The following is a 21,504-nucleotide window of genomic DNA, read 5'->3' as shown; positions in this document are numbered from 1 at the left end:
AGCCAGCGGGTCTTTAGCTCCCGAGGGGTCCCAGACTGCGAGAGGGCACAGGCCGGGCGGAGGGACGCCCCCCCCCCATGTACACAAATTTTTGTGCACCGGGCCTCTAGTCTATATTTATAAAAGCCTAGGCGATCATTTGACTGTTCGACCGGTAGCTATGACACACATTGACCACAAGGGGACAGATGCTCAATGCACAGACATGGAAACATGGAACAGATTGAAGAATCTCAGAAGGAAAGGGAGAGGGTGGAAAGAGATTAACCAAAGATCTTATATGCATACTAGAGGCTCGATGCACGGATTCGTGCACCAGTAGGGTCCTTTGGCCTAGTTGGCGCCCTCTCGCAATCCAGGACCCCTCGGGGGATGTTGGACTTCTGGTTTTGGCCCGATCCTCGCAGGCCAGGGTAAGGGACCCCACCAGTGCAAGAATCCGTGCACCGGGCCTCTAGTTATTTCCTATAAACAGAACAGTTCTAATTCATTCTTTTTATTATCTCCATAGTACTCCATACTACTGCTAATATTACATTTTGTCAATTCCCAATAACAAGCATGGATGTCAGAGTTTAACCTGAAAGAAAATAATGTCCAGGCTTCTACATCTAATCTATATATATAAAAGCCTAAGCGAACGTTACGGTGGAATGACCGGTTGCTATGACGTGCACTGAGCAGGCAGGGGGGCGAGCAGGCAGGCAGGCGAGTGGTTAGGGAGAAGCAGTCCTGGGTTGCAAGAGGGATCCGGGATTGTGAGAGGGACGTCTGACTGCCAGATATCCGACTGCAGGATTGGGCCTATACTGGCAGTTGGACATCCCCTGAGGGGTCCTGGATTGCAAGAGGGTGCAGGCTGGGCTGAAGGCCCCCACCCCCCAGGTGCACAAATTTCACACACCAGGCCTCTAGTTAAAAATAATCATTAACATTCATTAATGACCTTCAACCCATGAAAAGAGATTATTTATACATATAAAAGCCAAGCAACTGGAATGCCAGAATAACTGGTAGCTATGACGTACAATGCTGCAGCCAACCGGCCCGATCGGTGCCCCGATTACCCCCCCACAACCTCCCGCAGCCCCTCCCTCCAATCAGGGGTGGGAATAGCCAGCCAACCTCCCATGGCTCCCCCTCACCCCCCGATCAGGGGCAGGGCCGGCTGGTCAACCTCCTGTGTTCCGCCCCGCCCCCCGCCAGCCCGGAAGCCACCGTTGCACGAATTTGTGCACTGAGCCTCTAGTTTATTATATTAAGCATACTAAAATAAGTGGGCCAAAACACTTTAATTTTAGTCACAGATTGAAATGAAGTTTATCTTAATCTTCTAGTCTGTGTATTGTGAGGAATGGAAAACAGGTTGGTGTTTAACTTGTTCTCTGACTATATACACATTTACTTGTTTTTTGAAGAATTTTCAGAAAAACTATTCTCTTTGTGTAAGATGCATAGATAGAAGTCAGTCCCTGCGAGAGCCTAGCTCATGTCAAATGTCACATGGGCCCTAGCTGGTTTGGCTCAGTGGATAGAGTGTCAGCCTGCAGACTGGAGGGTCCCAGGTTCAATTCCGGTCAAGGGCACATGCCTGGGTTGCGGGCTCGATCCCCAAAAGGGGGTGTGCAGGAGGCAGCTGATCAATGATTCTCTCTCATCACTGATGTTTCTATTTCTCTCTCCTCCCTTCCTCTCTGAAATCAATAAAGAAATATTAAAAAAAAGGCACATGGTTGACATTTGGCTTGTTTTGTTTGGTCAACACTACCTGTCTTTCTAAAGTTGAATTCACTGTCAATATGTAAAAATTAGGATATCATATAAAAATGACTATTTCTGACTTTTTGGAAAATTCGAAGAACTGCATGTGGACTTACACTCCCACTTATTTATATTGCCTACATGAAGAATCTGTGTTTGGAACTATTGTTCTAGTCTCTGTATTGTGATAGCACCATGAAAAAAGTAAAAACCCTCACCTTTAATAAGGCTGAAGCTTGGAGAAGTTTAGAAACAAGACACTGCTTGAATTAGCAAAGACAGTTAACAAGTTAACAATAAATCTGTAGGCAGTTGTGAACTATTTTAAAACTGTTTCTATTTGCACTTCATTATTTTGCCTTTAACCCAACATGTCTGAATGCCTGACAGCTGGGTGATTTCCATGTGTGCATCTCTATGTACAGGTTGTAACGTACATGCCACAAACTGTACCTTACCATGATCCAAATCACTGGGTAAGGCCAACAGAACACTCAGGCCCTCACCTTAGCCCTTGCCACTAGTCACTAACTGTTTCACCAGGGCAAACCCCTTGATGGTTTAGCTCTTCACTTCTACAATAAGGGTGCTGGACTAGATGAATACATAAAAAGATGTTCCACATCACTAATCATTAAGGAAATGCAAATCAAAACCACAATGAAATGTTACCTCGCACCTATCAGAATGGCAATCACTAATAAATCAACAAACAACTGTGTTGGCAAAGATGTGCAGGAAAGAGAACCTTCATGCACTGTTGGTAGGATTGCTTACTGGTGCAGCCACTATGAAAAACAGTAGGAAGATTGATCAAAATATTAAAAATAAAATTACGGTCAGGCCAGTGGGGCTCAGTGGTTGAGCATTGTCTACCTGTGAACCAGAAGGTCATGATTCAATTCCCAATCAGACCACATGCCCGGGTTGAAGGGCATGCAGAAGGCACCCGATCGAAGGTGGCAGCTGATCGATGATTCTCTCTCATTCCCTTCTTGTCTGAAATCAATAAAAATATTTAAATAATAAAAAAATAACTCTATGACCGAGCAATCCCATTTCTGGGTGTTTTTCTGAAGAAAATGAAAACATTAATTAAAAAAGATACACGTACCCTATGTTCCTTGCAGCATTATTTACAATAGTGAAGACATGGCAGCAACCTAGGTGTCCACCGTGAGATGAATGAATAAAGAAGATATACATAGCCCTGGCTGGTGTGATTCAGGAGGTTGAGTGCCATCCTGTGCACCAAAAGGTTGATGGTTTGATTCCCGGTCAGGGCACATGCCCAGGTTGCAGGTTCAATTCCCAGTCAGGTGTGTATGGGAGGCAACCAATTGATGTTTCTGTCTCTGTCTCTCTCTGTCTCTGTCTCTCTCTCTAACCCCCCCTTCAAAAAAATTTTTAAAAATATGCTTAAAAATTCTAGACATTTCAAACTCAATGAAAATCTGCTATAAATAAGACAGACTTACCCTATTTTGAAAAAATGATGCATGAAAATGTGATGTTGTAGCAGATATTGATATTAAAGTAATAGTTTCTTCAGAACTAGGATTATGTAAGTAAACTTTTTCCATTTTTGGCATTCCAACTGGCCTGTACAAAACAAAGAAAAAGAAAAGAAAATTACTGTCACAAATGCTTCAAAGATCATTTCTAGCTGTTGAGTTAATTTCTAGTTGTTAAAAAAATCAAACATTAAAATGGTGATGGAAGGAGACTTGACTTGGGGTGATGAACACACAATACAATATACAATGATGCATTCATTGTAGAATTGTTCACTTGAAACCTATATAATTTTATTAAGCAATGTCACCCCAATAAATTCAATAAAAAAGAAAAAAATCAAACATTAAAGTTATTAGGCAAATACATTTATAAACGTTTAAAACAATTTATTAAATTAATTTATATTTAAAGTTACACATAAAGATGCATTTAGCCACTCAACAAATATTCTGAGTGTCAATTATATGTCACATATTGAGCCAGGTGCTGGAAAATAATGAAGCAAGTCTCCACTTGGATGAGTCTTGCAGTGTTGTAAGGAAGCAGGCACGAAACAAAATAGTCAGATCCTTTTATCTCTTTCTGTAAAACCACTCTGCCTTCCTACTAATTTGAATTGTGTCCTCTTCTTCCCCAATTCCACTGATACATGCTCTTCAATTTAGGAGGAGAAATTGGCAGTTACGTGAGAAGATCTGCCTTATGAGCTAGGGGCTATTATCATCCTCACTTTACAGAGGGGAAACTGAGGCACATGAAATGTAATTAATTTGTCCAAAGTCATATCCAGCTTTAGCTCATGTCCTAATACACTGTCTCCTCTCAAGGGATAAATATAACGCACACTCAGTGGTCTATGTGTGGAACTGGGGCTCCACATTGGGGATCATCTCCCTTCTTAAATTCACAAGTGATAAAGACCAAGGCCTGGCCTTCTCTCCTTCCTCAATATGCATTACAAGACAGGAGCTCCTAAGTTCACACCGAAAAATAACAGGATCTGTGAAGAAAACAATCCATTAAAAAACATACTATGCCATCATAGGCTGTAATGTTACCCATTTGCTTCTGAACCTATGAGAGATTACACTTTTCCACCTTAGTAACATTAGGCTTGGCCTTATGGCTTGCTTTGGCCAATGTAATGTGAGCAAAAGTGACATCCATCATGAAGTTTTAAGAGCCTTCTTGCTTCTTTTCCCTCTGCCAAGAAAGTGGCATTTCCCAGAGAGGAGTGCTCTTTCAGTCTAAATCCCAGTGAGATTTTGGGTTTAGTTGTGGTCACAGCATCATCTAATAAAGGCTGAATAATGCAGACCAGAAGCTAGAAAAATTGAACCAAGAATTAAAAATAAGAATAATGTAATATACGTAAGGAGCTATGGCAAGATATTAGAAAAAAGCAAGAAATTATAGAAAACGAAAGAAAATCTTAGTATAAAAATATAACATATAAAGGCAACAGATAGGACAGGTATGTAAAAATCTATTGAGTCAGAAAAGCAGATTGACAATTTACTTCAGTATTCAGCAAGAAAGAATATTATTTACATATTTAAAATATTTTAAGACAGAGCCAAAAAATCAAAAGGAAAATAGAGATATGTAGGCCATAACTAGAATGTTAATATTTGAAAACTGAAATGTAGAACTGTTTGAAGAATATGAACAAAAATAATGAGCCAAACCCAAAATTTTTAAAAAGCTGAAATAACTCTTGATTGTAAGGCTTTATGAAGTGTCAATATCATGTAAACATCAAATCTAATTCACCAGCACTTTACTCATTTTCTTTTACAGCTTCAACAGACTCATCAGTCCCAGGATCATGGGCACGGTCTTGGATTATTTTAAACGTTCTTCTCTTCTAGACTAGAGTAACAACATTTTCTTTCCATATTACCCCCAAAAGTCAGGTTCATAGGCTTAAGGTCCACAAACTATGTAAATAAGAACTTACCACTGTCTTTTGAAAACATTTAATGCATTTTTTTAAGGTTTTCATAACAGCTTGCCCTGCTGTTTATTTTGCCGTCAGTGTGAGAATTTGTAATGCGGACATAAAGTTCTGCTGTTGCTAAGGTTCAATGTGTTCGAGTGCTTTTAAGGCCCAAACCAAGTCCTACCGGTCTTCTGAGAACTTATCACTGCAGATGCTACCACCTCTTACGAAAGTGGGAGTAGATGATTGGCTGCATTTGCTGTCACTGGAAGGCTGTGCCCAGACTGCCCGTGCAAGGTGGGATCCCACAGGAGACATTCTCTGCTCTACCCAGAGAAGCAACATCTAGATTAGTACTTGATTGAATACAACGGGGAGAAGATGTATGTGCATCTCACAGGCCAGGAATTTGGGGACTGTCTTAGAATTCTGCCTGTCCTAAGCAGCAGATCCGACTACTTGCTTAGATAGGTAGATTTAAAAATACAACAAAGATTTTCAAGTGCCTGCCAGAGTTTGTCCAACAGCATCCGATGGCCTATAGCCCAGCCAACATGAGGGCCAATATCGTTCAGCCATTAGGAAAAAGCCCAAAAGTGGAACCAGGGCTTGGGTCCTGAGGGACAGAGGGAATCCAGAGGGAAATTTATGAGCTCCTCCAATCAGGAGCCCCCAATGTGTGAAATCCCTCCTGCTTGGGGTGCAGCCTTTCTCAGGAGCTGGATCCCTCACCCAACAGACTCATCAATCCCAGGATCATAACACAATTAGGGAAGTGGGTACAGATCCAGCTGGGACTTCAAATCATGGCCATGATGCTGTAGGAAGAAGCTGTATAAAGACAGTATGGAAGATAGATTCTTCCTCCTCAAGCTTTATATAGACAAGTAGAATAACAGTATACAGACATAAAAATGTCCTCCCTACATCCTGAAAGTTTACCGATTATGTGCTTTCTTCAACAAATGTGCTCTTTTACAACTCAAATGTCCTGTAGGCTAATTGACAACTAGTCATTCATCTCCCTAAGAATTCGTACTAAATGTTTTTCCTCCTGCAACCTCTATGCAATCAACCTTAGTTAAGATAAAAAAGACAGGACAATCCTACAAGAAGACAGATGAAAGATGGCCCCCTGCAGGAGAAAACTTTGGGGTTCGGAAACAAGTCTGGAGGCTCTAGGAGCCTCAGAATGCTTGATCTGCACAAGGCCATGGAGGCTGCCCTGCCCTTTCTAAGTGACCAGAGGAAAGGCCCTGGGCCCCACCCTACAAAAATTAACCCTTACTCAGATGAGAAGGGTCATCGACTTATGTTGTTCAAAGAGGTTGGAGTAACAAGAACAGAGGGAAGAGTGTCAGCAGGCGCCCTGCAGTTCTGGGCAGTCCACACCCCGGGAAGCAGAAGGAGCATTCGTTGGCCAGACCTACTTAAAGACCTCCTACGAACAGCTTTTCCTGCCACGCTCTCTTCCCAGTTCCCTTGGTGATATGAGCAGAATCCACGATAAAGTGGGAGACTGAAGAGAGAAAGGTCACATTACACATGGAAAACTTTGGTCAAGTGCCAATTAATACCTGCCCTATAATTAAGTAGTGCATTAGCTCTCTGCTACGTAACAAGTTACCACAAACTTAGAAGCTTAAAGTGATACCTATTTCTTATCTTACAATTCTGTAAGGCAAAAGTCCAGCATGCATAAAAGAGCACGCCTTGTTTATCTGCTCAAGGCCTCACTCATCAAAGCGCAAAGTCCTCTTCTAAGCTCATTCAGGTCAGTGACAAGATTTGGAATGCTCTCAGTCTCCTGCCATATGGCCCCCTCCATTTCCAAAACCAGCACAAAGAAAATCCCTTGCATCAAACACCTCTCACGCTTCAAGTTTCCAACATTTCTGTCTCTGACTGCGACAGCCAGGGCTCAGGTTATCAGGTCAGGCCCCCCGATCACCTCCCTATCTTAAAGGTTAAGTGACTTTGGACCTTAATAATATTATCAAATCAATTACAGCCACATCGAAATTAGTGTTTGATTGAATACAATTGGGAGAAGATGGGGACCATCTTAGAATTCTGCCTCTCACAAGCAGCATGTGTGAATGCTTGGCTAGACAGGTAGATTTAAATCCTTAACCGAGCTATGGATTCGGTATTAAATGACTTCACTACTTCTTCTCTGGCACTTTAACACATGCCAGTGCTTTCATCCGCCTCCACTAACGTGGCTCACAGATTACTGAGGTGGGGCCATTTTAATAGTATGATTTGTTCACATCTCTAGAGATGGGGTATAAATGAGGCTGGCTCAAAAGACAAACTCCCCTTTGACAACATGTATTGGGATGTATGTATAGAAATAAAAGTTAGCAATACCTTACTGATATACTACCTGGCTAGAAGCCGTGATAATTAATGGTTCTTTGATTTGCTATAAGTTGAAATGTAATGAAGTGATGGTAGAAAGGCTAAAGACAGAATGAAACATTCTCAAGAAATAGTAAGTTGAAGAAAAGAGATGAAGCAAAGAAAAGTTAAAGGTCATAAATGTGCTAAAAGTTTCTTTCTAAATGCTAAGAAAGGGGCTTCCTGAATGAACTCTGAAACCTAAGGAAGTCTGTTTATAAGAAGTTTATTGTTCTCTCATTTATTTAAGATAAAAAAGACAGGACAATCCTACAAGAAGACAGATGAAAGATGGCCCCCTGCAGGAGAAAACTTTGGGGTTCGGAAACAAGTCTGGAGGCTCTAGGAGCCTCAGAATGCTTGATCTGCACAAGGCCATGGAGGCTGCCCTGCCCTTTCTAAGTGACCAGAGGAAAGGCCCTGGGCCCCACCCTACAAAAATTAACCCTTACTCAGATGAGAAGGGTCATCGACTTATGTTGTTCAAAGAGGTTGGAGTAACAAGAACAGAGGGAAGAGTGTCAGCAGGCGCCCTGCAGTTCTGGACAGTCCACACCCCGGGAAGCAGAAGGAGCACTCGTTGGCCAGACCTACTTAAAGACCTCCTACGAACAGCTTTTCCTGCCACGCTCTCTTCCCAGTTCCCTTGGTGATATGAGCAGAATCCACGATAAAGTGGGAGACTGAAGAGAGAAAGGTCACATTACACATGGAAAACTTTGGTCAAGTGCCAATTAATACCTGCCCTATAATTAAGTAGTGCATTAGCTCTCTGCTACGTAACAAGTTACCACAAACTTAGAAGCTTAAAGTGATACCTATTTCTTATCTTACAATTCTGTAAGGCAAAAGTCCAGCATGCATAAAAGAGCACGCCTTGTTTATCTGCTCAAGGCCTCACTCATCAAAGCGCAAAGTCCTCTTCTAAGCTCATTCAGGTCAGTGACAAGATTTGGAATGCTCTCAGTCTCCTGCCATATGGCCCCCTCCATTTCCAAAACCAGCACAAAGAAAATCCCTTGCATCAAACACCTCTCACGCTTCAAGTTTCCAACATTTCTGTCTCTGACTGCGACAGCCAGGGCTCAGGTTATCAGGTCAGGCCCCCCGATCACCTCCCTATCTTAAAGGTTAAGTGACTTTGGACCTTAATAATATTATCAAATCAATTACAGCCACATCGAAATTAGTGTTTGATTGAATACAATTGGGAGAAGATGGGGACCATCTTAGAATTCTGCCTCTCACAAGCAGCATGTGTGAATGCTTGGCTAGACAGGTAGATTTAAAAATAAAACAGATTTTCAAGTGTCTACCGGTGCTTGTCCTATTTCCATTATGAGCTGCTTCAAAGACAGAAGTTGGGCCAAAGGGGATAGTGTGAATTATTTATCGATAAACCAAGCTGAATCAAATATGCAGCTGTTCCCTGAATGCAGAGCTAGCTACTAACTATTCATATTTTAGAAGAGTCTGAGGCTCCAAAGAATTAGGAAGAAGCAGCTATGAATTAGAAACTAGCTTGGAAAGCAAGTTGCAATTCTGTGGTCAATGGCAAGTTTCCTATGCCCCAGAAAGAGGACATGCAATGCCAGGAAACAGCTGAAAAGATGGCTGCGCAACTGCCTTGAGACAAACCTTATGAATGACAGTGACACAGCACTCTTACTAACACAACTTTTGGCAGGAAATTGCACCAAATCAGTGTGTACTACTTTGTACCACTCAACTACCACACACCCGACCATCTTCTCAAACACATTTGAGACTGAGGGTTTAGCTAGGGTATTGGTGGAAAAGCTAGACATGAAAAAGCTAAAGGCACCAAACATGCCTTTAGAAAAAAGGGCCTGCTTGATATTCTTGGAATACCAAAAAGTGCTAAGGGAGAAATGCCTTTCATAAACGGAATTTAACTCGACAATAAAGACCTCCCTTTTTAGCAAGTCTATTCAATCTGCATAAGTCTCCATTTTAAGCCTTAGATTTGAAATCAAGATTTTCTGCTCTTAATTATGATATAAACCGAAAGAACTCAGTAAACCAAGTTTCCATCCAAAACATATTTTAGTCTACAATAAATGTTTGAAAGAAAGAGCTATGGAAAAATAGAATATTTAACAGCACTGGCGTAAATAACTGAAGGGGGGTGGGGAGGAAGGTAAGAGGTCGTGATGCCCAGATTATTCCAGCCAAGTGTTAAAGAAAGGAGGAGAAGGGTGGAGGGAAAGAAAAGAAGGCAGAGGAAAAGGGGACAAGAAGAACTAAGAATAAATTTAAACAAAATGGATGAAGACAGTCAATCATTTTTTTTAAAAAATTAGTTTAATTTACTGTGAAAGAAGTTGGAGAGAGCAGTGAGAGAAGCCAATACAGGGGGTCTAGAAAGTGGACAGGGAACTAGAGCTGCTTCCTGGCTAAAGAGCCTGAAGCCCTCTTGGAGGCCCTGCATGGCAACCAGATGCTACCTGGAGTGTTAAATTCCATCTCATGTAAAGTTCTTCCAAGACACTGCAAAGGGCATCTTAAATTAAGAGTGACTTCTGGCCCTGGCCGGTGTGGCTCAGTCTGATTCCCCGTTAGGGCACATGCCCAGTTTGTGGGCACGATCCCCCGTAGGCAGCATGCAGGAGGCAGGGGACTGAAGTTATGCTCCCACATTGTTGTTTCTCTCTTCTTTCTCTAAAAATTAATGAACTATTCTTTTTTTTAAAAGAGTGACTCTGGTTTAGCAAAAATGACAAGCAGTGGGAAAAGGTTCACAGAATACTTAAGACAAAACTTCAGTGCATCAGTCAAGGTAGTGAGCAACGACAACTGCACTTAAAATTTTTGGAAAAAATATTACAAAGTGTTCTGTTAAGGATACTTCCGAAGTTCTAAAATTACTGCTATACATATCAAGCCAATGACATATTTATAGCATGGCATTAAACCAGTAAATTGCTGGACCAAAAAGAAAAGGTATAGCAAATATTTAGTGTAGTCCAGCAAAAACACTTGAAAATGTGAAACTAATTTAACTGAAGCAAAATGAATCAGCAGGCAATCTTGTTGGATTTAATGTATTGTATATAAGTGTTAAATGTGAAATATGTGCCAGAGGTACAAAGATAAACAACATGTATTTATCTCAGTAGCCTGGCCTGGTAAGGAAGGCAGATACTAAAACAATCAGGGCGATCACCAGTGCACTGACAGAAGCTAGTAGATGTCATGAGTAATGAAGACTTAGTCTAACTCAACGGTTCTCAACCTGTGGGTCGCGACCCCTTTGGCGGTCGAACGACCCTTTCACAGGGGTCGCCTAAGACCATCCTGCAAATCAGATATTTACATTATGATTCTTAACAGTAGCAACATTACAGTTATGAAGTAACAACAAAATGCATTTTATGGTTGGGTCACAACATGAGGAGCTGTCTTTCAAGGGCCAGAAGGTTGAGAACCACTGCTCTAACTCCATGTTTGATTATTGACAGTTTCAAGCCCCAAATGTCCCTTCACCTTATGCTCCACACCTGAGCAAGCCAGTAAGAAAGCCTGCATACTCTCCCTCTTGGATCTAGTGAAAAGTTCAAACCATGCAAGTCCACTACACACTCCTCCCTTAGCCACAATCAAAGCCAAGTCAGTCTCCTTTCTCCGCTCTCAAGCCATTTTTCAGACCTGCGTGGGAACTCACGCAGCTCTCCCCAGAAAGCCTCATTCATTATGTTAAACCTTTCCATACTCTCCTGGTGTGCATGCATGAGATGTCATCAGTCTTGACATCTAGAGCTAATTTTGGGTGGGGATCCATCCCAGCTCTGTGAGGGAACACGACCCGTGGAGCAGAGAGAAAGCAGTTTCTACCTCCGCCGGGGAAGCTGGGGAAGGCCTGCTTCCAGAGGACAGCCATCCTCCATAGCAGTGAAGGTCATTAGGGATTTAATAGGCCAAGGAGTTGTAACTGACTGCAAATGGCTTGAGCAGTTGCCCACACCATATGGCTTCTCTTTCTGGGTGAAACATAGGGACAACACCTGGAAGACATGTCCACTACCAAACTGACTGGTGGGGTAGACATCTGATCTAAGTCAAGGTGATCACTGCACTACGCCGAGATTTTTCAAACTAAAAGAAAAAAGCTCTTCTTCCGGGATGGAGGGAGGCTACAGAATGGGCGTCTGCAGAGCAGTCAGTGAATCTGTCATTGTAGGAAAGAAATACTGGCAATGGGAAGAAGCCAACGCAGAGAGGCAGAAATAAGCAGCAGAGAGAGGAGCCCTGGAGCCAAGGGATCATGTGGGTCCTTGTCCCCAGGTCCCAGCTACATCTCTGACCTTCCTTAGACATATTCCTGTCCTCAGAGTTCCTTCCAATGTATGCTCATTTTTGCCTCAACTAGTTTCAGTCAGATTTCTATCCCTTAGAACCAACTATAGCACTGACCCAAGCAGAGGAATTAAAGGCGCTATGTAATGACTGCTAATTGTCTTACAACACCAGCAATGGCACCGCAGTTACGGAGAATGTCTTTATATATGCAAATGTCTGCTGAAGAACATGGGAATGAAATGTCATTGTCTGCCACTTTCAAATGATTCAAAATCAACAAAAGTGAGGTAAAATGTGGCAGAAATGTTCGTTATTGAATTTGGGCTAACAGTACATTCATCATCTGTTCTTTATACTTTTGTGACTATATAAAAGCTTCCATAAACATTATTTTTATATGGAGACTCCTAAAGTATGTATAACTTACTTTTAGGGTAGAATGGCATATAAGAAAGATAAAGGGCAGATTTGATGTTAAGACATTTAATATTTATCCTGAAGACATTAGGAAACCATTAAAGGATTTTTGGGGAGGAGGAGTACAGAAAATGACATGATCTGATTTTGAAGGTACAGAGATTTCTCTGTTGGTAGTATACACCATAAACTGGAACATGGCGGGCATGTGGTCACAGTCTAGGTAAGAAATGACAAAGGCGTGAATTAAGACGAGAAGAGTTGCCAATGAAGGTGGGAGAGGAGCAGACATGAAAAACCGACAGGATTCTGGTAAGGATTTGGTGGGAAAAGGGATGGGGCCCTCTGAGGGAAGGGAGGAACCAAGAAGCCTCAAGACTCAGGCTTTGCTGACTGGTTGGCCCCATTCATAGAGATTGGAAACACAGGAGCAAGAGCGGGACACACTGAGGTGAGGTGCTGTTGAGGACGAAGGTGAGTGATGGCGGGCGAAGAGGGCAGTACAGGCTGGGATAGCACCGGCAGAGAACAAAGGTTCGAAAGAGATCACCAAGTAAGAAGAGTGGGGGAAACAGAAGCAGCCAGTTAGGGACAGACAGAACAGAATCCTGAAAGCGACTAAGAAAATAGAGCCTTAGACACAGGAGGAAAACACCGACAGTGGTTCACAAGGGTAGAGGCGGAGAAGAGTTGAGAGGGAAGAATAGGTCAGCAATGCCATGTACTCCATAATAGAGCAAGAAAGCAAGAATAGTAAGTGCTACCTAACAAAAAGACCTGAAGTCAGGCAGTTCCGGGGTTAGTTAATTCAGCAGTTTGACAATATGGTCAAGGGCACAATTTCTTTCCATTTTTCTCCTCTGTCAGACAAACTTCGCTGACTTTGTCCTCAGGCTAGCACTTCTGACTAATTACAAGAGAGTTGCCATGGCACCTCAGGAATCACATGCAGACAACACTCAGCAAGGAAGAGGGGTATTTCTTTATTGTATCTATCTCCCCTTTAGAGTGAAAAAAAATCCTTCCCCAGAAATCCATTAGTAGACCAGACCTCATTATGTTGGGTAAAATCGAGTCACATCCATCCCTGAATTGATCACAAACAAGAATGGGATTATTACAGCTGACGTAGATTAATCAGGATTTACTACTGAGCTAGGAACAGGGTCACTTATCTTAAGGGCTGGATAACTGGGAAGAAAAAAACAACCCCAAAATAAACTGGCAACGTATGAACAAAAATGCAGGGTGGGGTGGATGGTGACTAACCTGGCATGGAGATATAAAGATGGGCCATTCTAAACTAAGGTATCCTACTATAACTCTTTTTCCACTTAATATTCATTTAAGAAAGAGCAGGGATTCTTTCAGGCAAAAACAGAAAAGTAGTCCATGAAGGAAAAAATTTCAATCAACTAAGTTTTATGTTTCTGAGGGTGAAAAACAAATATATTTAAAAAGAGGATATGTGTTAGAACACATCTCTGATTTCCTTTAGCAATCAGTTACTTTCTGACTCAATGATAATGTATTTTTTGCAAAACAATTCATTTTGTTTGTTCTAAACTACTTTCAAGTTTCATAAAAATGAACCTTAACTCTAAGATTGCCAGACAAAAATATTAAAAATAAAAATGCCAGGCAAATTCTTTCATGCACATCTCTCTTATTTTCTATAGTCAAAAGTTCTAAATTTAGGAAACTGTTTATATTCATGTATTGGTTTTATAACAAGGATTTGTGAAAATTCAGTTTCTCCATTTTGGGGGGCTTAACGTGTTAATAACATGAAATACTTTCCGTCCGGCAGACAAAACAGACAGAGCGCTTAACGTGTTAATAACATGCTGTTTAGCTTCCATGTGTTTAAATGCTTTTGCTGTAGTTGGTTAACATTACTGTTCTGGTGGTGTATAACAGTTTGTGCTTTAGACTGTCCAGTGTGGCTCAGTGAGTTGAGTGTTGTCCCATGCACAGAGAGGTTGCGGGCTCCATCCCTGGTCCAGGTGGATGCGGGAGACAGCTGGCTAATTTCCTCTCTCACATCAATGATTGTTTCTCTCTCTCTCCCTCTCTCTCTCCCCCCTCCTTCCCTATCCCTTTTTCTCTCTAAAATCAATTTTTTAAAAAGTTTGTACTTTAAAAGCATATGTATCTCTCTGGCCGGGTGGCTCAGTTGGTTGAAGCACAATCCCAAACACCTAAAAAAGGGTGGTGGGTTTCATTCTTGGTCTGGGCACATACCTAGGATGTGGGTTCAATCCCTGGCTGGGGAGCATACGGGAGGCAACGAATCAATGTTTCTCTCTGACATCAATGTTCCTTTCTCTCTCCCTCCCTTCCTCTCTCTCTAAAAAACAATGAAAACATATACTCAGGTGAGGATTAAAAAATAAAATAAAAACCCATGTATCAAACAAATAGTATATCCTTCAATATCCACAGGAAACATTTAAATAATAAAAATGGAAATTAAGTGCTAATCAGAAAAGGTAACCTATAAATTTTATGCTGCTTCTGAAGGTAAGAGTCTCTGAAAAGAGACTGAAATATGTGAGTAGTTTTCAAACTTCAAAAGTTACTATTATATGTTTTGTTCATAATATTGCTTCCCATATGTAAACTGCATTAAACATTATTTGTTTCCCTGGTGACTTGAACATTAACTTTCTCATATAGATAACACAGGCAAAAGGCAAAACAATGCATGAATAAAATATACATAATGGTTGAAAGGAATAACTATGGTCTGAACATTTTAAACTTACTGTTCATGGAAATCCAGCATTGGTGGTTCAAATCGTATAGGTCTGCAATTACCTCGGTACAGAGATATACTGTAAGTAAAAAGAAAACAGCTTAAGAAGGAATTCCTCAAATAGCCTATTTCCCAAGCTAAAGTCAGACACTTAAATTTTGTCACAAAAAAAGTATCTTTAAGAAAGGTTAAGTCTAATGTTCTATTAGGGATGTGCATTATTTTATTAGAGCATATCAGCAAATGTGTGTTTTAACAAAATTAAAAACAACAACACAGGAGTAATTTCCCTATTGAAAGGTAATGCAAAAAAACAGAAACTGCTCAGGTAGATGAAATGTTGAAATTTATTTGGTTGGTATAGTTGATAATAATATACCTTAACATACTCACTTGGATTTTTTTATACATATACAATGAACTATAAATACATAATACAACTACAACTTACTTGGAAGACATTATACATATTATAACTAAAATGGCAAAGAAGCCCTAGCCGGTTTGGCTCAGTGGATAGAGCATTGGCCTGCAGACTGAAGGGTCCTGGGTTTGATTTCAGTCAAGGGCATGTACCTCAGTTGCAGGCTCGATCCCTGGCCCCGGTCAGGGCGCATGCAAAAGGCAACCAATTGATGTGCCTTTCTATCACATTGATGTTTCTCTCCCTTTGTCTCTTCCCCTCCCTTCCACTCTCTCTAAAAATCAATGAAAAAAAAATAAATAAATAAAATGGCAAAGGAACTAAACAAAAATTAATTTTGGGACAGAAATTTCCAAGAACTGAAATACCTTTTTAACCTGAGAGTCTGGAACACACTGATCTATGGCATCTTGGCCTAAATATTTGAGTATCATGTCTAACTATCCCATTTGATACTGGTACTTCCCACTAGAACAGGTTTCAGAATAGCAAATTTCCTCAACATCACCACGATCTAACAGTGATGCTAAATATAAACGACCTGGGGTTTGAGTCCATATAACTATAGTCATCTGTTTATATACCAAGAAAGTCAGAAATTCAGTCAGCCACTAAAGTTTCTAAATAGTCCATATTTCTCTTTCTGTTGCATTTTAAGAAGTGATACAAAAACAAAACCGATTCTGTGAGATGACTATTTCCATCACCACCACAATTCACAAGAACACAAGCTTCAGATGATACAGTAATTTTATTCAAGAAACAGAGAAAATACATTAGAAATAGACAAGAACATACAAAATATGTAGGAAATTTAGCTTTAACTCAATTTTATAAAGATTAAATAGTCTGAGGAGTAGCATAATTGAGCTAAACGCTCTAAAGTCAAAGGTGTTTTTAACCCTACCATTAAGAGCAATCCTCAGTGCTGCTTGATAATCCCTCTACATATGGTGAACAGCAAAAATGACACACACAAATAAGAAGAAAAACACCCAACATTAAGATGATACTGTACTAAAGCACAAAACTAAAGATGTTGGGACAAAGAAGGCACGACTCCTCACAAGACAGCTGCTACATGCAGCAGGAGGTACAGAATCTACTCTTAATTTCTGTCCTTCTAAGTCTTAGAATCTAAGACATGATGTAACTCTGGCTCCTTTGAAACAAGAGATACTACAACTGATAAAGTTCATCAGTTTTAACTGTGAAACCCAAACTTGCATGAACTCTTAATCCAATCCAGGGGAAAGTGTACTGCATAAAGTAAATGTGTCTAACTCATTAATTTATATATAAACACTGTTGTGAATCGTAATGTAAATATCTGATATGCAGGATGGTCTTAGGCGACCCTTGTGAAAAGGATGTTCGACCGCCAAAGGGGTTGCGACCCACAGGTTGAGAACCGCTGGGTTAGAGCCAGTAGCGTTTTTTAAAAAAATATGTTCTTATTGATTTTTCTTTTTTAGAGAGAGAGGAAGAAAGACAGAGAGAGAAATATCAATGTGAGAGAGAAACACTGATTGGTTGTCTCCAACACACACCCTGAGTGGGGACAAACGCACAACCCAGGTATGTGCCTTGACCAGGAAGCCAACCAGCAACCCCTCAGTGCACCGGACAATACCCAACTAACTGAGCCACACTGGCCAGGGTACAAGCTAGTAGTTTTACCTAACTGTTCTCAGGTAAAGCACCCCTGAACTCAGAGCTCAGGCAGTGACCTTGGCAAAACTGAGACCCTAGCTATGGGCAAATACTACCAGCTGACCCATCAAGCATCCTAAGCTGAGTGGTGAAGGACTGTTTCTGCTGAAGTGCGTGATAAAATCTGAAAGAGGACACCACTTACTCTAATGTGTTTTCCTTATACCAAGGAAAGGAATAAAGAATTATGAACAACCAGGTAAACACAATACCACCAAAGGAAACTAATAAAGCTCCAGTAACTGACCCTAAAGAAAGAGATATTCGAACTGTCTGACCAAGAATTAAGAATGATATTCTTAAATACATTTAGTGAACTATAAGACATATATACAAAATTAGGAAAACAATGCATGAACAAAATGAGAAGAAATAGAAATTACCAAAAAAGAAACCAAACAGAAATCCTAGTGCTGAAAAATACAATGCAATGAAGAATTCCAGAATTCCAGAGAGCTTCAACAATCAACTGGACAAAGGAGAAGAGAGAATCAGTGGACTGGAAGATAGTTAATTTGAAAATATCTAGTTAGAGGAGCAAAAAGAAAGAACAAAAAAAAAGTGAAGAAAGCATGTGGAGCCTACAGCAGTGATGGCGAACCTATGACATGTGTGTCAGAGGTGACACACAAACTCATTTTTTTGGTTGATTTCTCTTTGCTAAATGGCATTTAAATATATAAAATAAATATCAAAAATATAAATCTTTGTTTTACTATGGTTGCAAATATCAAAAAATTTCTATATGTGATACAGCACCAGAGTTAAGTTAGGGTTTTTCAAAATGCTAACATGCCGAGTTCAAAAGGTTTGCCATCACTGGCCTACAGGATACCATCAAGAAAAATAATAAAAATATTATAGGAATCACAGAAGGAGCAGAGAAAGGGAAAGAAAGTATATTTAAAGGAATAATGAATGAAAACTTCACAAACATGGGGAAAGAAATGAACATTAAGATTCATGAGGCCCGCCCTGCCAGCATGACTCAGTGTTTGAGCATCGACCTATGAACCAGGAGGTCACAGTTTGATTTCCGATCAGAGCACATGCCCGAGTTGTGGGCTTAATACCCAGTGTAGGGCATATAGGAGGCAGCCAATCAATGATTCTCTCTCATCATTGATGTTTCTATCTCTTTCTCCTCTTCCTTTCTGAAATCAACCTATATAGATAAAAGCCAAGTGATCAAACGACGGAATGACTGGTGGCTATGACGCACATTGTGGCAGCCAACGGGCCTGATGGGGGCCCCGACTGACCCCCCCAACCGCCCATGGCCCATTCCCCTGGCCGGCCCCGCCGCCAACCGCCCCTCCCCCAATGACTGGGGGCAGGGTCAGCTGGCCAACCTCCTACATCCCCTCCTCCCTGCTGGCACCCCCCGGCCCGATAGGCCCCCATTAGGGCGGGCCAGCCAGACCCCACCCGTGCACGAACTCATGCACCAGACCTCTAGTAAAAATATATTAAAAACAAAAACTAACTAAACAAAGACTCATGAAGCCCAAATGACCCCAAATAGGTTGGACCTGAAACAGGTTATACTAAAACACATTATAATTAAACTGTCAAAAATCAAAGACAGAGCCCAGCCAGTGTGGCTCAGTGGTTGTCAACCTACGAACCAGGAATTCACAGTTTGATTCCTGGTTAGGGCACATGCCCGGGTTGTGGCTTGATCCCCAATAAGGGGCATGCAAGAGGCAGCTGATCAATGATTCCCTCTCAACATTGATGTTTCTCTCTCTTTCCTTCTCCCTTCCTCTCTGAAATCAACAAAAATATATTTTAAAAAAATCAAAGACAGAGAATTTTGAAAGCAGCAAGGGAAAAGAGATACATTACATATAAGGCTATAGGTGGATTTCTAAACAACAACAAACAAACAAACCAACCCACAAAAAAACAACTTTGCAGGCCAGGAACGAGTGAGAAAATATATTCAAAACACTGAAGGAAAAATAACTACCAATCAACAATACTATACCTGGCAAAACTCTCTTTCAGAAATGATGGACAGATAAACACTTCCCCAACAAATAAAATCTAAGGGAGTTCACTTTCGCTGGACCTGTCCTACAAACAATGCTAAAGGGCATTCTTCAAGTAGAAATAAAAGGATGCTAACAAACATTTAAAAACATGAATTATGTGCAAAACTTACTGGCAATGATAAATACATAGTCACCAAGTCCCATTTTCTAATACTGTGATTATGGTGCTAATTCATTTACAGCTCCAGTTTAAAAGTTCTTAAAATGTACCAAAATAACAAACACTAAAATAACCTGTCACTGAATACACAATATAAAGTATATGTAAAATTTGATATCATTAAAGTGCGGGGAGGGGAGTAAAAATGAGAAAAGTTTATGTATGCTATCAAAGTTAAGTTGTTATTATCTTAAAAAAGAGTGTTAAAAATGTGATTTTTAGTATAATGGTAACCACAAAAAGGAAAACCTGTAGTAGTTACACAACAAATTATGATAAAGAAATCAAACCACATTACTGCAAAGGGTCATCAAATCAGAGAAGACAGTAAGGTAAGAAAGAAGTAAGGTACAAAGGATTTAAAAGAAGAAATTAACAAAATGACAATAGTAACTCCTTACTTTATCAATCATTACTTTAAACAAAAATTGATCAAAAGACTTAGAATGGCGGAATGAATGCAAAAAGAAAAAACAAGATCCAAAGGTATGCTGCCTGCAGGAGACTAACTTTAGCTTTAAAGACACACACAGATTGAGAGTGGCAGGATAGAAAAAAATATTTCAAAACAATAAAGCAGGAATACCTATAATTATATCAGACAAAAAAGACTTTAACAATAAAGGGGTCAATCTATCAAGACAACCTAAAAAGTATAAATATTTATGCACCCCAACATCAGGGCACCTAAATATTTTAAGCAAATATCAACATTTAACTAAAAAAGGAAATAAACAGAAACACAATAATAGCTGGAGACTTTAATACTCCACTATCAACAATGGATAGATCATCCTGACAGAGAATCAATAGGAAGCCATGGAACTGAACAATATTATAGACCAAATAGAGCTAAGAGAAGTACACAGAACATTTTGTTCAACAATAGCAGAATGCATATTCTTCTCAAGTTCACATGCAACATTCTAGGACAGATCATATGTTAGGCCACAAAACAAGTCTTAGCAAATTTAAGAAGGTTGAAATTATAGCAAGTATTTTTTCTAACCATCCTAATATATAAAAAGCTAGGGGCCATCATGACCTAAACGACCAGGTGGATGACCAAACAGCAGGCTGTGTGGGGCGACCAGGCCAGCAGGGGGCAGTTAGGGGCAACCAGGCAGGCAGGCAGGTGAAGAGTTAGGAGCCAGTGGTCCCGGATTATGAGAGGGATGCCCGACTGCCGGTTTAGGCCCGATCCCAGGGATCGGGCCTAAACTGGCTGTCGGACATCCCCCGAGGGGTCCCGGATTAAAAAGGGTGCAGGCTGGGCTGAGGGTCCCGCCCCCCATACACAAATTTCATGCACCGGGCCTCTAGGCCTATCTAATAATAGACAAACATGGTAATTGACCATACCTTCACTACGTCTCCCATTGGCTAATCAGCGTGAAATGCAAATTAACCGCCAACAAAGATGGCGGCGAATTTGCATACTGCAGGCAGGGCGGGACACCGGGAGCTGCCATTCAGGCCCCCATGTGCGACCCCAGGAGCCGCCGGAAAGCCAGGCCGCAGGCAAGGCAACCCCCCGGGACCCAGGAGCCACCTTGCCTGCAGCCCGTAATGGTGATCGGAAAGCTGGGCCGCAGGCAAGGCAGACCCCTGGAACTCAGGAGCCCGTCGGCAAGGTCTGCAGGTGAAGCAGCGATCTAGCTATGAGGGGGTGGGGGAGGGGCCGAAGGAGCTACAGGAGCAGCTCTGGCCGGAGACTGAAGACTCCCGCCGGAGGGAGGAGGAAAGACTGAAGGCTCCAGCCTCAGAGAAGACTGTGTCCAGAGCGAAGATGGAAGGCAGTGGCCAGAGTGAAGGTCTGGGTCCCGGGTGCCAGAGGAAAACTGGTGCTGGCAGCCAGGGGAAAGAGGGCCTATTGCACGAATCTTCGTGCAACAGGCCTCTAGTCCTATATAATAAAAGCCTAATATGCTAAGTGTCCAGTTGTCCAGTCAGCCATTCAACCAATCAAAACATAATATGCTAATGATATGGTAAGGCTGCTCAACTGCTCGCTATGACATGCACTGACCA

The 21,504-nt window shown here is 41.2% G+C and overlaps 1 protein-coding gene across 1 annotated transcript in view; it reads right to left on the bottom strand.

Moving 5' to 3' along the window:
• The window catches only part of TMEM131 (transmembrane protein 131), a 178,074-nt gene that overhangs the window by 128,332 nt on the left and 28,238 nt on the right, over positions 1-21,504 (bottom strand). Inside the window, exons 5-6 of the mRNA XM_015570023.1 lie at positions 15,130-15,198; positions 3,240-3,363 (exon numbers count right to left, since the gene is read on the bottom strand). Coding sequence (XP_015425509.1) covers positions 3,240-3,363; positions 15,130-15,198 — 193 coding nt within the window. The remainder of the gene's footprint in view (positions 1-3,239; positions 3,364-15,129; positions 15,199-21,504) is intronic.

The sequence above is a fragment of the Myotis davidii genome, unplaced genomic scaffold (genome assembly GCF_000327345.1).
Source record: "Myotis davidii unplaced genomic scaffold, ASM32734v1 scaffold1065, whole genome shotgun sequence".
Lineage (NCBI taxonomy): Eukaryota > Metazoa > Chordata > Mammalia > Chiroptera > Vespertilionidae > Myotis > Myotis davidii.
The sequence above is the reverse complement of the archived record's forward strand: the minus strand, read 5'-3'. Positions and strand labels throughout refer to the sequence as shown.